The sequence below is a fragment of the Paramisgurnus dabryanus genome, chromosome 8 (assembly GCF_030506205.2).
Source record: "Paramisgurnus dabryanus chromosome 8, PD_genome_1.1, whole genome shotgun sequence".
NCBI lineage: Eukaryota > Metazoa > Chordata > Actinopteri > Cypriniformes > Cobitidae > Paramisgurnus > Paramisgurnus dabryanus.
Window position 1 is genome coordinate 43537866 of NC_133344.1, and position 17172 is coordinate 43555037.

Genomic DNA, 17172 nt, shown 5'->3' on the forward strand with positions numbered 1-17172 from the left:
CATTTGTTTTCTGAGAATCTACGGAACCTACTGGTAACTTGTTTGCCACGTAGCAATAAAATAATATACTAAAAACCTTGATTATTCTGGTTAGTCACATTGTACTGTTATTATTTTGAACAAGACTGTATATGTGTTCGGCTGCTATTTTCACACATTAATGTTTTTATAACATTTCCCCACATGTAATGATGGGGAATGAAGCTGTCCAATCATAGCAGTGGGTGTTTACGTCCAGGTCTTCAATGCGGCCCGCCCCTTCAGACAAAGCTTTTCTCCAGAGAGCCACTAATCCATGTTACAAAATAGCTTATTACTTATTGTTTTTGATGTTTTTGAATGTAAAAACCACGCGAACATCATAAGTAGACCTCAGACAACATTATAAAACAATAAAATCGACAAATTCACCGCCCCTTTAAAAAAGTATTATATACCTGGCACAGGGGTTTGTGCAATCCACTGCACCAACGACAATAGGGAAAGTTGTAACACAAAATAATGACTGTGCTAATGTAACACTTATTTTTTCTTATTTAGTTTATTTATTTAGATAGGGACAGTGCATATTGATGAACATCAGTACAAGTACACAATGTAAAATGCTAGAGTTAGCACCACAGCTAATTTTCGTCTATAGTCCCTACTTAATGGAGTAATCTGTCCCTGTTAATTTCATTTTGTAGAAATCCCCCTTGATGAGTCACTGTGTAACGATCAGCCCTATCAGCTGAGTTACAAATAGTTAAAAGGGGCCAGATCTTACTGTGTGAAGTTAAAACAATGTTAAAGTGCCCATCTTATGACTGCTTTTCCACAAGTTATATAGGTGTATGAGTTTCATAAAGCATGTTTCAAAAGTTGTTTGGTCGAAATAGCTTGTAGGAAAAGATTGTTACCCATCTCTAGTAGCCTCTGTTTCAGGGCAGTTCAGATTGTGCCGTTTTGAGCTAGTCTTACATATTTATGAGCTACTGCTCCTTTGATCACGCCCCACTACTAACGTCATGTGATCGTGCGCATGCTCAGTGGTATCGTGAGCAGTACAGACCATACTGTGTTATTATTTTATATATTATTATTATTAACGGTTTATGTTGCCAACAGACAAATCATGCAGAAAAGTATCACTAATAAGTACACTACAGGAGAAGAAACTCATGACACACAATGATTCCAGAGTAAATTGTGATGTTAAGTTAGCAGTCACAACAATAAACTCGTTTTCCCAGGACAATGCTAACATATTCCCATTATAAAACATTTTCAAACGCATTATTTTCGCAAATTACAGAAATTAAGACCCGGCGGGGGTTGTATACTGCTTGTGGACCGCGTGCTAATTGCTAGAAGCTAGCGGGAGGTCCGGACAGTGTAACTTATATACCTATGCGGACCGTAAAGTTATTAGAGGCTCGCCTCGTTAGAAAAGCCAGGGCGTACGGTCTCGGTTAGTTTGGCAAAAAGCTTTTAGCTCTAGCATCATAAATGTAGTATTTTGTGACAGAAGATGACAACATGCAAAATACAACGTGACTTCTTACCTTTTGTGATGAAACAACGCGATCGCGAATCGAATCCAGTCTGTTTCAGATGTGTGAATGATCCATGAAAGTCCAATAAAATACATCCAATTACCATTTTTGTCCACAAATGCTTATAATCTGTGAAATATAGATACATAGTATGTTGTTTACATCAGATTTCGCATGAAGGTCTTATCGCCTACAATATGAGGACTGTTTGCGTCGTAACACACTGTATATAAGATTACTCCGGGTTCCAATAACCACGCGTTAAAACTTTGTTTTTAAAAGTAGGTGGGAGTATAATCCATAATATTCAAATAGCGCTGTTATTTCCGTGAGAGATGATAACAGCACAGAGGGTCTCATTCAAGTGACTGCTCTATGCTCTCTAGCTACCTGGTGGGTGGAGACCTGGGAGTGGGGTGGTGGGCGGGAAAATTCAAACTGAATGTGACGAAACGGTTTGTTACGTCACAACGGAGCTAAGTTTTAACTGGCGCAATCTGAGACTCAAGGCAGAGGACATTCAGAAACCTGTATCTCACTCAAAACAGCATGGATGGATTTTTTTCCAAGTTTGTATGCGTGTGGGAGCATCAGAGACACAAAATAACACCCCAAAACCCAGAAAAAGTGAGTTTTTCATAATATGGGCACTTTAAAGGATGACAAACAAGTGAAATTAAATCAAATAAGTGTATTTACAAGGATCACAATGAACTTAAAACAACACATTAAAACTTAAGATTGTTAAAAGAAAGGAATACAAGAAAACCAAACCCAAAACAATCTAAAAGTTGAAGCGTGTTGAAAGTCCAAATGTGCAAAGTGTTCTCCAGTGTATATACAATCCAATGATAGTGTTAATCCAAACTCTGGAAAGGTAGGTCCAATAAAAGTAACTCCACTGACCAGCAACAGTTTGTTTAAGCTTTAGCATTAGCTCCCTATGTGCTCTTTGCTACTTCCTTTTATAGAGTCACTTCCTGTTTCCTGTCATGTGATCACTCACATGACAGGTAGACCGTATCAAAATAAAAGACATACAGACAAATTAAAAGTAAGAGATAAAATGGCTAAGACTATTTACAACGAAATGGCTGCCGCTGTAGAATTCAGATCTGTGAATTCTGACATTGAGTCTGTTCTAAAAGATTTTGACAGAGCATTGATTTTAAGAGGAACAGAGAAACGGGAGCAAGGCATTTGTGGATCGGAAAGAAGTTTTTGCCGTCCTTCCTACGGGATTCGGCAAAAGTTGGTCGCACTTATGGAGGACAAAGTTAAAGAAGCAACTGAGTTCATACGGCAAAATATCGGGAGTGTCCTGTTCACACAGCAAATTAAAGACACAAATATAACACTGCCTGTATGAACGAGCATTCGACCTCAAACCCGCATGCTAGTTGCACACGGTGCCTGTAACCATAGTAACAGAGGTAAATGTTAAAAAAGAAGTATTATTTATGCAATAGGCAAAACTTTATTTATGTAATTAACAAAAAAAGCTGGCTTGTGTAACGCTTACCATTGTGCAGAAAAAATAAGCAAGGGTGGTTCTATATTTAAAGTTTTAATTTCCAAAATGAATGAACATAAAATCAGTGTCAGCAACTGCCCGTTTTACCAAAGGAGATATATCCAATACAAAAGTAATCATAATGACAAATCGATACATTTTTGCAAGAAATTGAACTTTATTTACAGCATTATTAACGCAGCCAAAAAGGAAGTGCGCTTACCCTCCCGCTCTATAGGTGGGGCAGAGAGTATGGTTTACTAACCGCAGGCAAAACCAGCCTCGTAGTGCCACCTACAGAGCGGGAGCGTAAAAGCCAAGGTTCAGTATGGATGCTAATAATGTTGTAAATAACATTCAATATCCTGCAAAAACCGACCGATTTGCTTCACAAGCAGCCAAACTGTCACCAGGAGTCATTGGTGGGGATGTCACGAGAACCGATACTTCGGTACCAAGTCGATACCAATTTTTTTTTTTAAATGATGGTACCCGCTTTCTCTGGTACCGGAGGTACCGAGGCTGCAATACTCTTCCGGGACTGATGGGGGCAGCATATACGCGCGTGTGTATTTGACACTCCACAAGAGTTAAAGAAGAGGAAGAACGCCTCAGAAGAGCACACGGGAATCTCTCTAAAGTAGTTTGTCGCTATCAAACATAGAATTTGGCAAAGCTCTTGAAAGACACACACCCCGATCTCTTTAAATAATTCGAGGTAAGTTTTAATTCACAATAACATTATATAGAAACTGTAAAACTTTAATTTTATACTGAAACCCAGACCCTATATTATGTTTGTTTGAGGCAGCTGGCATTAATGCCGTGTAACCAGCTAACTTTATGCTAGATGTTAATGTTTTGTGTAAGTCAGTTATTTGTTAATGACGCTGCATTTGCAACTTTATAAAGTATGCATCACCATTGCATCGCCATTTAGTCATCCTGTCAGCAAAATGTAGCCTAATGTCACTGGATGAAGTATTAAAATGTTAAGGGTTTTTAATAACTATTTTCATCCTGCAACAATGTGAGTGATATTAAACTAATGCTTGCATTCAGAGTATGTGCATGTGCGTGTGTGTGTGTGTTTATAAGTGCACCTTAGCACCTGTAGCTTTAGCTGATTTATTAGTCATTGTCAGACAGTATGTTAAATAAATAAAATGTATTTCTTATTCTCTCTCTTTTTGACAGTATCAGCCAGAGAAGGATGTACACCAAGAGAGTCAGGAGAAAAGTCAACAAACATTAACACAGACAACCTAAACAGAAGCTCTTAAAAGTTTTCTATAATGTTGAAATGTTTTAATAAAAAAAAATATTTAAGTATAATTGTTCTTTTTTTACACACTGTGGTACCGACTTAGGTACCGAGTACCGTGTACTTTTTGTGGTATTGGTACCGACTACTAGATTTTTGGTACCGTGACATCCCTAGTCATTGGGGATTACTTTTGTATTGGATATATCTGCTTTTTGAGCTCTCAAAGTGACGCATCTTTTGCCTTGCATTATATGATTCACAGATGTTTTTTTTTTTGCAAAATATCTTCTTTATTGCTGCTGCACTGAAGATTTAAGGTGAGTAAATAAACAGCTTATTTTTTTATCGCTTTTATTATACAGTTAAAATTAAATTAATTGTCTACTTCTAAGTTTTTAAGGTCAAGATCACATATATCCCAGCACATAGAGCCTTTTTTACCAGAGTACCAACACATCTCGACTGTGTCTGTTCCTCGAACAAATAAATACAGAGCACCGTTTACCTCGTCTTGTACAAATCTTATTAACATAAAATTAGAACACAATACATTAACAGATGAAACTGAAATGTTAAAATTCGGCCTTCTTAACATTAGATCGCTTACCAATAAAGAACCAATTATCAATGAAATAATTACTGACCAAAACTTAGATGCACTCTGTGTAACAGAGACCTGGCTTAAAGCAGACGATTACACCAGTTTAAACGAATCCACCCCACAAGACCCCATTATTATAAACACGTTCCTCATCTAAAAGGGAGAGGGGGTGGTGTAGCCACAATATACAATAAAATATTTAAAGTAAACCATAAATCAGATCATTAGGATCAGGTCAGTTAGAAATACCAAGGGTTCACTCAAAACAAGGTGCGTCAGCATTTAGCTTTTATGCCACCTCTAGCTGGAATCAACTTCCAGAAGAGATCAGATGTTCTTCAACAGTAAACACTTTTAAATCTAGATTAAAAACACATCTGTTTAACTCTGCATTTACTGAATGAGCACTGTGCTGCTTCACACTGACTGCACCTTTAACTCAAGTCACTTTTACTCCCGTTTTATTCTTTTTAACATTTTAAACTGTTTTATTAAAATCACATTTATTTTCTTTAATAGTTATTTTAAATTCTCATGTATCTTTGTCTTTATTGTGATCTTATCGTGTAAATCTTATTTTTACATTTTCTTTTTCTTTTTTATATATTGTTCTCTCATTTATGTGTAAAGCACATTGAATGACCTCTGTGTATGAAAAGTTGCTATACAAATAAACTTGCCTTGCCTGCCTTGCCTGCCTAAATCCAACATAAAATTTAATTCGTTTGAAATAATTCTGCTAAATATGGAAATAACTGATCGTAACAACAAACGGCTTTCGTTCATTTTAGCTACCATATATAGGCCTCCGGGCCACCACACAGATTTTCTTAAAGAAATAGCGGACTTCCTATCTGACCTTACAGTCACTGTAGATAAAGCTCTTATCGTTGGTGATTTTAACATCCATGTGGATAATCCAAAAGATGCATGAGGACGTGCGTTTATGGATGTTCTAAATTCTCTCGGCATTAAACAAAACATGTCAGGGCCCACGCATACTCGTAATCACACATTAGACTTAATTCTGTCACTCCGACTCAATATTAATGACATCGAAATATCAACCCAGAGCGATGCCGTTTCAGACAATTGCCTTTGTGTCATACACAATACTTCTAGATAGGACCGCTCAATCTACAACATGCTACAGATTAGCCAGAACAATAATTTCCACCACTAAAGATAGCTTTATTAGCACTCTTCCAGACCTGTCTCAAATGAAACATGTAGCAGATAATCGTGAAGATCTGGATATTATAATAGGAAAACTTAACAACGTCTGCTCTAGCACGTTGGATGCCGTTGCTCCCATTCGAAAAAAGAGAATCAAAGAAAAATTGGTATGGCCAAAGGTATGGCGTTCAGCATGGAAAGAGAGTGTTCAACACTACAGACAGGCTATTAAAACTGCCAGATCTACCTATCTCAGTACGCTTATTAAAGAAAATCATAACAACCCTCGTTTCCTATTTAGCACAAACTGTTGCGAAACTGACTAGAAACAAAGAACAAACAGAAACCAATAGTAAACTCCAACACAATAGTGATGACTTCATGAACTTCTTTACTAACAAAATTATGTTTATTATGGAAAACATTAGAATATACGCAAGCAGCCACCACTCTGCCCAATAGTACATTTTCCACTAGATTACCAAACGAACATCTTGAGTCATTAAAACCTACTACAATAGAAGAGCTCTCTAAATTAGTAACGTCATCTAAATCATCATCCTGTATATTAGACCCCGTTCCCACAAAATTACTAAAAGAGGTAGTTCATGTAGTGTCAGACACGGTACTAAATATCTTCAACTCATCTCTAGAATTAGGATACGTTCCAACAGCTTTCAAACTAGCAGTTATTAGACCGCTTATTAAAAAAACCAAACCTTGACCAGGGAGATCTCAGTAACTTTAGACCAATCTCAAATCTACCTTTTCTTTCTAAAATTTTAGAAAAACTAGTGGCCAGCCAGCTACGCACATTCGTAGAGAATAATAATACATATGAAAAGTTCCAATCAGGTTTCAGGCCCCACCATAGCACAGAGACAGCACTTCTTAGAGTTACAAATGACCTCCTATTAACATCCGATCGTGGTGAAATCTCAATCCTTATATTACTAGACCTTAGTGCAGCCTTTGACACAATAGATCACAAAATCTTACTCAATAGACTAGAAAACTATGTTGGCATCAGTGGTCAGGCGTTAGCCTGGTTTAGATCGTATCTAACGATATCACTTTGTTTATGTAAATGAGGAAGAGTCATATCACTCCCCCGTTAAATACGGCGTACCTCAGGGATCAGTTCTAGGCCCTATCCTATTCTCGTTATATATGTTACCTCTAGGAGACATTATCAGGAAACATAACATAAGTTTTCACTGCTATGCAGATGATACCCAGCTTTACATCTCATCGCATCCTAGCGAAACCCACCAGTTTTCTAAGCTAACAGACTGCATTTAGTGATATAAGGGACTGGATGGCACATAACTTTCTTATGCTAAACTCCAATAAGACAGAGATACTTATTTTTGAACCGAATCGCTACAAACATAAAATGTCAGATTACAAGTTGCCCATAGATGGCTGCACGGTGGTGCCATCTTCCACGGTTAAGAATTTAGGCGTGATGTTTGACAGCAATCTAGCTTTTGATAGTCATATCTCCAACGTCTGCCGCACAGCATTCTTCCATCTTAGAAATATCTCAAAAATACGCCATATGCTGTCTGCATCAGACGCAGAAAAGCTTATCCATGCTTTTATGACCTCTAGAATAGACTATTGTAACTCATTACTCGGGGGATGCCATGCAAATCAGGTAAACAAGCTACAGCTGGTTCAAAACGCCGCCGCAAGAGTGCTTACTCGATCTAAAAAGTATGACCACATCAGTCCAATTCTGGCATCTTTACACTGGCTACCAGTTAAATATCGCATACAATTTAAAATATTACTAATCACCTACAAAGCCTTAAATGGCCTAGCACCCTCGTATATTAAAGAACTACTATCAGAATACAATCCATCACGTAAACTGCGCTCACAAAATTCTGGTCACTTAATTATCCCTAGAATATCAGAAGTGTCTAAAGGTGGTAGATCCTTTTCCTACTTAGCCCCTAAGCTCTGGAATGATTTACCAAATAATGTTCGAGTATCAGACACAGCCGATCAATTTAAATCTAAACTTAAGACATTCTTCTTTAACAAAGCATTCACATAAAATGTCCAGTAAATGTACTTTTCCCGCAGTAGTTATTTTTGTCTAGAGCAAAGCACTCACATACCTCATATGGGTAATATGCTATTGCCGCAATAGTTAGCCTGTCTGGAACCGAGCTAACTTAAACCACTATAATGTATGACACGGCCCCTACGCTAATAGAACTCTGTTTTTGTCTCCCTGTCTCGTCCTCCACCCCGAGGACAATGAGACAAACAGACCCAGTTCCTGTTGCTGTGAAGGTCATCGCACCACTGATCTACTGGCTGTCCTTCAACGTGACGACCAGCCGATGCCCGACCAACGACCACCGGCTAAACCAGTTTAATCCGCTTACCCGCCTCCTATCCCTACCGTATCTATCTATCTATATCTATATCTATCTATATCTATCTATATATATATATATATATATATATATATATATATATATATATATATATATATATATATATATATATATATATATATATATATATATATATATATATATATATATATATATATTAATTCCTCCCAAGGGTTTTTGTCCTTCTAGGAGTTTTTCCCATTGGGTTTTTTCCTAAGGGTTTTTTTCGTCCCAGGGCGAGTCAGCCAACTTTGGCTTAACTTAGCACTTTACTGTATAAGTTACATTATTAATATGCACGCTTGTACGGTTTTAACCTTAGCCGCTATATTCAACTTCTTATATTATCTATTGATTTTCTGTGTTTTCCTCTACATCTTCTCATGTAAAGCTGCTTTGCAACAATTAACACTTGTGAAAAGCGCTATATAAATTAAATTGAATTGAATTGAATTGAAAGGTTTAAACTCTCACTTACTGGGCTGTATGCGATTCTATGGATTATGTAATATGTTCTGTGGCGTCTATGAAGGTAATAAAATATCACATTAACCTTGAGCTGCAATTTTGCTTCGTAGTTTGCAGTCATTTTCATGCACTGTAACGTTATCTTAACAACACAAGAGAGCAACGAATGACGTGACAGACAACTGGTTGTCCAGTGCGATTCCGTTCACACGCCACAGCTTCTTTGTATGTACAGTTGTGAAACCCGAAAAATAACAGGTGTGAGGTCGGTTATAGAATGCGGTTGTCAAGCACGTAAATAACCGAAATGCGTGTGAACGGAACCGTCTTAAGGACTCAAATATGGATTTGACAACCGTATTATGGTACCGTGTGAACGCAGCCTTAAATGGGTATCACGGCGATGCAACTCGGCGTGCACAACGAGATTGATATAATTAGCGGTCGTTGCCAGCTTCTTTTCGGAACCCTGGAATCGTGGCGAGAGGCAGCAAGCTCAAATCGTTGCAGTGGCAGCTAGTAGTGGCACTTCCGGCATCAGTAGTGGCACTTCTGGCATCTGGCTCATTTTGAGGCAGCTAGTAGTGGCACTTGAGGCATCTGACTTATCTTGTTTGTGTCACCTCCGGCATCTTAAGGCAGCTAATCGTGGCACTTCCAGCATCAGACTCATCTGGCGGCAGCTAGTGGTGGAACTGTGACTTTTTGAGGTAGCTGACAGTTTTTGTGTCTTAGGGGTGGCACTTCAGCATTGTATATTTGTACCAGCTGTTTATGCGGTTTTTGTGCTGTCATAATGTTTGCGTGCTGGCTGTCAGTCGGACATTTCGAGATGCCTCGGGAACTAGGTGCCACCACTCTTGCACTATGAGGCATTCGCCGCCGTTCATTTCATTCACGCGGGATATGTGTGTTGAATGTGCGCGCAACGCTGGCAGACAGTTGTTTGTAGGTGCGGACATTTCAAGATGGCACGGTTACTCTTGGAATGCCACCACTCTGCCTCCCGGAATAGAAATAATAGAATTCTACTTTTCTCACTTTGTTCATCTTATCTTATTATTTTAGCTGGCAGACTGAGAAACACGTGGCTAAAATATTTCTAATTTATTTAAACAGTATTTTAAAACCAGGAAACCCCCCTCTTTTACTAATCTTACAGTATTGCAATTCTCTTGTCTAACGGTAGGTGCCCCCAAGCACAAACGGGAAATGCCGATGCTAAGGTTATATCAAGTTCTGATATAAGGTGTGTGACTTTAAACTGTTTTTCTAAAATAAAAAATACCATACTGCTATTACTTTTGTTTGACCACACAGGGTGGAGATTCACATGTACCAGCAGTGCAGCAGTGTACATTAACACCTGTGATTTTAGTGTGAATAAACGTTCAAAATAAATTTTGAATGACTCTTTTTGGTTATTGTGTTGTGAATGTAAAACTTTTTAAAAATAAGTAAAAGAAAAATCAGTCACACAGTCAGTCAGTTTGTTTATCAGACCAAACAACCAAGATATGTTTCATATCCACAATTGATATGTTGCAAAAAGAGCATTATGTGTACTAATGATTGGTAGGGGTGCACCGAAATTTCGGTCGCCGAAAATTTAGGCCGAAAATGGCATTATTGGTTTCGGGCTGAAATAAAAATCCAGCCGAAAATGTCAACCGAAAATGAATGTCAACTGCGCCCTTCCCATCTGTGCCCTAGCGCTTGGGTTTCACTCACAGTCAAGCTGTTATCAGTCGTCACCCACCCCTCCCCTCCGTGCTCAAGCAGGTTTCACTCACGGTCGAGCTGTTTGCACGATGTATTTAATCGCAAAAAGGTGCTAAAATGAGCAGATTTCTTTATGCACAGAGGCACATGCGGTTGAATGTGTCTCCGGTCCAGACGTGGTCATCACAGTATGCCCTTCAAAGATCAGAACTCTTGATGTGTAAGCTTTAGAGAGAGTCACGCAAAAGTGTCTCATACAGTAATCCATTAACAAACGTTTGGCGAATAAAGCAATGAAAAACAACGTAACGTTTTTATGTTGAGCGACTGTTGCGCTGTTTGGGATGCACCCTCGGTCTCTGTGTGCACGCACGTTTAAGTGCCCTCAATGTGTCAGCTGCCTCAAAAAGTCACGCTGCCACCACTAGCTGCCTCAAGATGAGTCCGATGCCGGAAGTGCCACGATTAGCTGCCTTAAGATGCTGGTGGTGCCAAAAAGAAGATAAGTCAAATGCCTCAAGTGCCACTACTAGCTGCCTTAAAAATTAGCCAGATGCCGGAAGTGCCACCACTGGCTGCCACTGCTGCACGGAAGTGCCACTACTAGCTGCCTCAAAATGAGCCAGATGCTGGAAGTGCCACTACTAGCTGCAACTGCCGCGATTTGAGCTTGGCCCTACTGATCGTGGCTGCTGAATAAGTGGAGGGACATGCTAGGCTCCGATATCTTTCAAGCCAACGTAATGGGTATCATCATGGATGAAGTTCACCTAACATACAAATGGTAAGAGATAGTCTCACTGTATGACTTAGTAAATACTTAGGCTAATGTTGTGATATAAATGAAATGTTGTAAACATAGTAGGTGTTGATGTACGTTCGCTAACTCAGGCTTAGTATAATCACAATGTTAGTGTCATTGTAGCGAAATAACTAGCAGTTCAGTCAGTCTGCAAAAGACGTAATTTCAACATACTTCACACTCCGTTGCTCTGATTGATCATAGGTCTATCCAATTGAGTGCAGAGGCATTTTTTGGTTGAAACACGCCTCATAATCATAGCCCAATGGAGCGGTATCAGACTCAAATTCTGACTAGAATTGAGTATGATAACGTCAGGCTATGTAAAACATTTAAAACTCAAGTATACATATATATATATATATATATATATATATATATATATATATATATATATATATATATATATATATATATATATATATAGTGGTTAAAACATGAGTCTTGTGTGGCAGTGTCACAACTGAATTTTTGTTTTATTAAATTGAAAAAGAAATCATTATATTTATTATATAAATTATAAATATTAATATGAAATTGGAATGTAAAAAAAATTATATTTTAAAGATTTAAAACATAAATAAATATGATAAAATATGTATTTTAATTTTAAAACATAAATCCCAGCTCCACAGGGTTAATTGCTTTAGATGAGTGTTTACCCTGATCACATCTGTGAGTATGCGCCATTACGTGCAGTGACGTTTATAATATCTACACCTCAGATCTAAACACTGGATGTTATGGTCATGTTTCAGATTACTTTTAATATGTATAGCTCTTTTCATTAAACAAAGTAGAGATGCTGGCTTGTTTACATTAATTCCCTCTCCTCACGTTGGAGATGTGGGTTGTAACTTGGCTTTAAATCCAATTCCAGTCGGATGCATTCTTTCAAACTGTATGTATTCACCATAAAAAAAATTCAGCTTGAGTAGCTTTCTCTTGGCCTGTCCTCTCTCTCTTGCTCTCTTTCTCTGTGTGTGTGTGTGTGTGGGCGTGTGTATGTGTGTGTGTGTATTTATATATCCGTTATTATTATACACAATACACACACATATGATGTAAACAAAAACCTTTATTCTGCAAACGATTGGTCGCGATTAATCGTTTTGCAGCCTTAATAAAAATTTGGCTCTTGCAATGAAATTGCCTTTCAATTACTGAAAACTAAATACTGGATCCAATAAGTGTGTATCTTTTTTTTAATGCATGATTTTTTAACTCTTTCCCCAACATTGACAAATTAAATTGTCAATTAAGAGAAACCGCTTCCCTGCCAATGACGAGTTTTTCCGGCAATACATATTTCCGCTATTATTGATGATCACTTACAAAAGTCATTCACAAAAATGCAATTATCTCAGCATTTTGCTCAAAATTAGGTATTTTTAAGAAACCTACCCATAAAGGTACACTGCAAAAAATGATGTCAAAAAGTGTCTAAAGGTGGTAGATCTAAAGGTGGTAGATCCTTTTCCTACTTGGCCCCTAAGCTCTGGAATGATTTACCAAATAATGTTCGAGTATCAAACACAGTCGAGCAATTTAAATCTAAACTTAAGACATTTTTCTTTAACAAAGCATTCACATAGAATGTCCAGTAAATGTACTTTTCCCGCAGTAGTTATTTTGTCTAGAACAAAGCACTCACATACCTCATGGGTAATTTACTCTTGCCGCAATAGTTAGCCTGTCTGGAACCGAGCTGAATTAAACCACTATAATGTATGACACTTGCATTACATAAGAACGGCCCCTACGCTAATAGAATTCTCTTTTTGTCTCCCTGTCTCGTCATCGACCCCGTGGACAATGAGACAAACAGACCCAGTTCCTGTTGCTGTGAAGGTCATCGCACCACTGATCTACTGGCTGTCCTTCAACGTGATGCCCAGCCGATGCGTGACCAACGACCAATGCCTGAACCAGTTTAATCCGCTTACCCGCTTCCTATCCCTACCGTGTCTATATATATATATATATATATATATATATATATATATATATATATATATATATATATATATATATATATATATATATATATATATATATATTAATTTCTCCCTAGGGTTTTTTGTCCTTCTAGGATTTTTTCCCATTGGGTTTTCTCCTAGGGGTTTTTTTAGTCCCAGGGAGAGTCAGCCAACTTTGGCTTAACTTAGCAATTTACTGTATACGTTACATTATTAATACGCTCGCTTACACTGTTTATCCTTAGCCGCTATATTCTACTTCTTATACTATCTATTGATTTTCTGTGTTCTACTCTACATCTACTCATGTAAAGCTGCTTTGCAACAATTAACAATTGTGAAAAGCGCTATATAAATAAAATTGAATTGAATTGAATGGGTTAATTTTTTACACATTGTGTGTGTCATGCCATTTAACGAGTTTTTCCGGCAATACATCGTCCCTATACTAACACACCTTCTGTGTTATTATTCATTGCGCCGCCCACCATGGTCCTGAGACATTAGATCAGAAATTTCTTGTCTGCAAGTGTTCATTTATCACAAAATAGAGTAACTCAAGCTTGTTTATAAGCTTGACCTTGTGGGGACATCAAAATGTCCCCACAAGGTCACAAAAATACTGGTATTCCTATCTTTGTGGGCACAATTGGACCCCACAACGTGATAATTACCAGGTACACACACACACACACACACACACAAATATATATACACAAAAGTATATTTTTATGCATGTGTATATATATATACATAATTATTATACACAGTACACACACACATATATGATGTAAACAAAAACTTTTATTCTGCAAATGATTAATCGCAAGTATTCGTTTTGCAGCCCTAAGTTCAACTATGAACATTGCACAAAACAAGTGCGATTGCAAATAGTCCACAATACTAACTGTAATGAAAAGCTCTTAAACTTCTTTTGTTTATAACTGTTTAACTTTCATAAATGGTTACATTTCAAGTATTTACATACAACATATAGCCAGTCTTCTATTAATGACTTACATTCCACGTCATATATATATATATATATAGGCTATAAACCACCTTTCCATTGTACACCTTTCCATTGTACACGACTGTTGTAGTTCGCCCCCTAGTGGCAGTTGTAATAAAATTCCAGTTTATTCGTAAATCCATGCCAAAATGGATGAGAAGCTTATTCCAGTTTATGAATATTCACCATAGTTGAATAAATAAATGCAAATTAATGAAATAATAAACAGCTATGCAAGTATGCCAATATGTTTGCAGAGAATTTTTTTTATAATAATGTATAAATAAATATTACATTAATAATTTAACTAGCAGTTATTAATTGTTTTTAAAAAGACTCACGTGTTACTTATAATGTTAAACAAAACGGGATTAAAATTTTTCACCTCGCATACAGTGTTTTGATTGGAATACAATGAAATACATCACTTTCGGTCGTGATGTCATATGCGATGTAGTCACACAAGTTTATTTTTTGAATGCATCCAAAGCTCAAATTGGATCCAAAAATTATCCACCCGCAGATAGCCACCCACGCAGCCCCTTTGCGACTCTCCTTCCAGTTTATCGGCCATCATTTGTCATGTACAGTGGAAAGGCAACTTTAAATTAACCACACTGATTTTAAATCAAACAAAGATAAAAATGTTTGGCGCACAGCATTTGGCCCGTGGGCCGTCAGTTGACTAGCCCTGATCTACGTAGTCTGCAGAAGCTTACATATTTTGTGTTTCTCTTTTATCTATAACTCATTTTTAGTTTACATTTATGCTTGCATCCAAAGCGACTGTACTGAACAAAATTGTACAGCCTGAGTGCACTGTGTTCCAGTTTGTGTTCCCTGGGAGTCGAGTCAACAACCTTTTGCGCTGCTAATGCAATGCTGTAACAGCTGAGCTATAGGATCACATATAGCAACCGATCTTCCGATGAGCTGTGAATCATAACATATAGCTGTGACAGCACATTTATTAATGGCAGGATTTAATGACGTTTTGCTCTCTTGATCCTACAGGTAATGTTATGGAGTCTCCCAAAGGTGTGTCCGCTTTGGACCTGCAGTCTACAGGACGCGTCAGAGGGAGGAGGTGCAGGGCAGATTTTCAACCCTCCACTGGCACACTGCGTTGACGTGGCATCCTGTGGCGATGTGTTTGCCTGCGCGGCCGAGGACGGCTGTGTGCATCTACTGCGGGTGTCTGCTGACTCGAGGCTCAGAGAACGTGGTGCTTTCAAAGCTCACAGTCAGGGAGCCTCACAAGCACGCTTTCTCAACTTCCTGTCTCATCCGTATTGGCTGGCCACAGGAGGAAATGATGGACTTGTGGCTCTTTGGGACCTCAGTGAAAATGATGTGGTGCTCAACAACAGGAAGTTCAAGCAAAACGTGACTAAGAAGAGAACTAAAGGCAGAGCAAAGACCGTTAAACCGCAGATGGGAAGAGATGAGCATAAAGATGGCAGTGCTCACTCTGCTTTAGAGACAGGTGCAGAAGTTAAACCAAAATTGTGTTTTAATCACAAGGACAAAGTAAACTGGGTGTGTCCGACTATGTTGAAAGGAAAGCCGAGTCTACTGGTGACAGACCAAAGTTCCAGCCCGACTCTGTATTCACTGGAAAACCTGTAATATTTATCTAGAAAAATATGATCATATTGTCTCGTGATTTTCTCTGAATAGTACACTTAACAAATTTAGATATGTGCTCTGATTGCCCAGCTAACCAGTATGTTGTGATTGGCCGAATACCTCTAGAGCAGTGGTCTCCAACATGGTGCTCACTGGTTGAGTCTGTGTGGTCCCCGCCAAAGCACATTCTATGAATAGTCTCAATTGTAATATTTCTTTTTTTGCATATGTTTATATTAACTTGGCTTCTTTTTATGTATGTTAACATTTTAAGCAATGATAAAACATAAAACATGTAAAGTAAAATAGAATCAAAAAGTAAAACAAAAACGTTTTGGGTAGATAAATATCAAAAAAGTAGCCCTCAAGATTGTTTTATCCATTGTAGTAGCCCTTGCTCACAAAAAGGTTGGAGACCCCTGCTCTAGAGTATGATGGAAATGTTACGCTCCTTACCATATCTGTCTTGTTATTTTCATTATGTATAATAACATTCTTTGTATATGCATCAGATTTGAACCCAAATAAATATTTTCTCAGTTTTTTTCAATGTTAATCACAGCATTGTTATATATTGTAAATTAGAACTTGACCGATATATCGGTATCCCGATATTGAAGCATTTTCCTATTATCGGGTATCGGTTTTGTAAAATCAGATTGACCAATAAGCGCTGCCATCTTGTGGGTGTTTTGAAAATTGCGTGTTGGACTGCCATTTCATCACAGCGTCTGAGAATAGAACAACAACAGCGTGCTCAGCAAATTTGACGGCGGTGTGGCGCAAAAGGACTTTGAGTATTTACTTACTTTGGTTTATTTAATCAACTTCTTTATAACAGCCGTTAATGCACAGACGAGATGTATTATAAGTGCCTGATATGCAATTTATGTAGCTTGGCTGAGAAATAGAGACAAACTTACAGTCACGTCAGATCCATCAAATCCTGTCCCAATAATGACGTAGTTTTACTTGAATAAAAAAACCATGAATGAATGCTTGTGGGACATACAATGCTGAATTAAATTCATTTTTCTGTTATTTAGGCTTATTG

At 37.8% G+C, this 17172-nt stretch overlaps 1 protein-coding gene across 2 annotated transcripts in view; it reads left to right on the forward strand.

Moving 5' to 3' along the window:
• Nucleotides 1-17159, forward strand: part of wdr53 (WD repeat domain 53) — a 35238-nt gene extending 18079 nt beyond the window's left edge. For both annotated transcript variants that reach the window (XM_065271182.2, XM_065271181.2), the window contains exon 3: nt 15504-17159. In XM_065271182.2, the coding sequence (XP_065127254.1) occupies nt 15504-16118 (615 nt within the window). In that variant the 3' untranslated portion in view covers nt 16119-17159. The remainder of the gene's footprint in view (nt 1-15503) is intronic.
• Nucleotides 17160-17172: the final 13 nt, after the last annotated feature.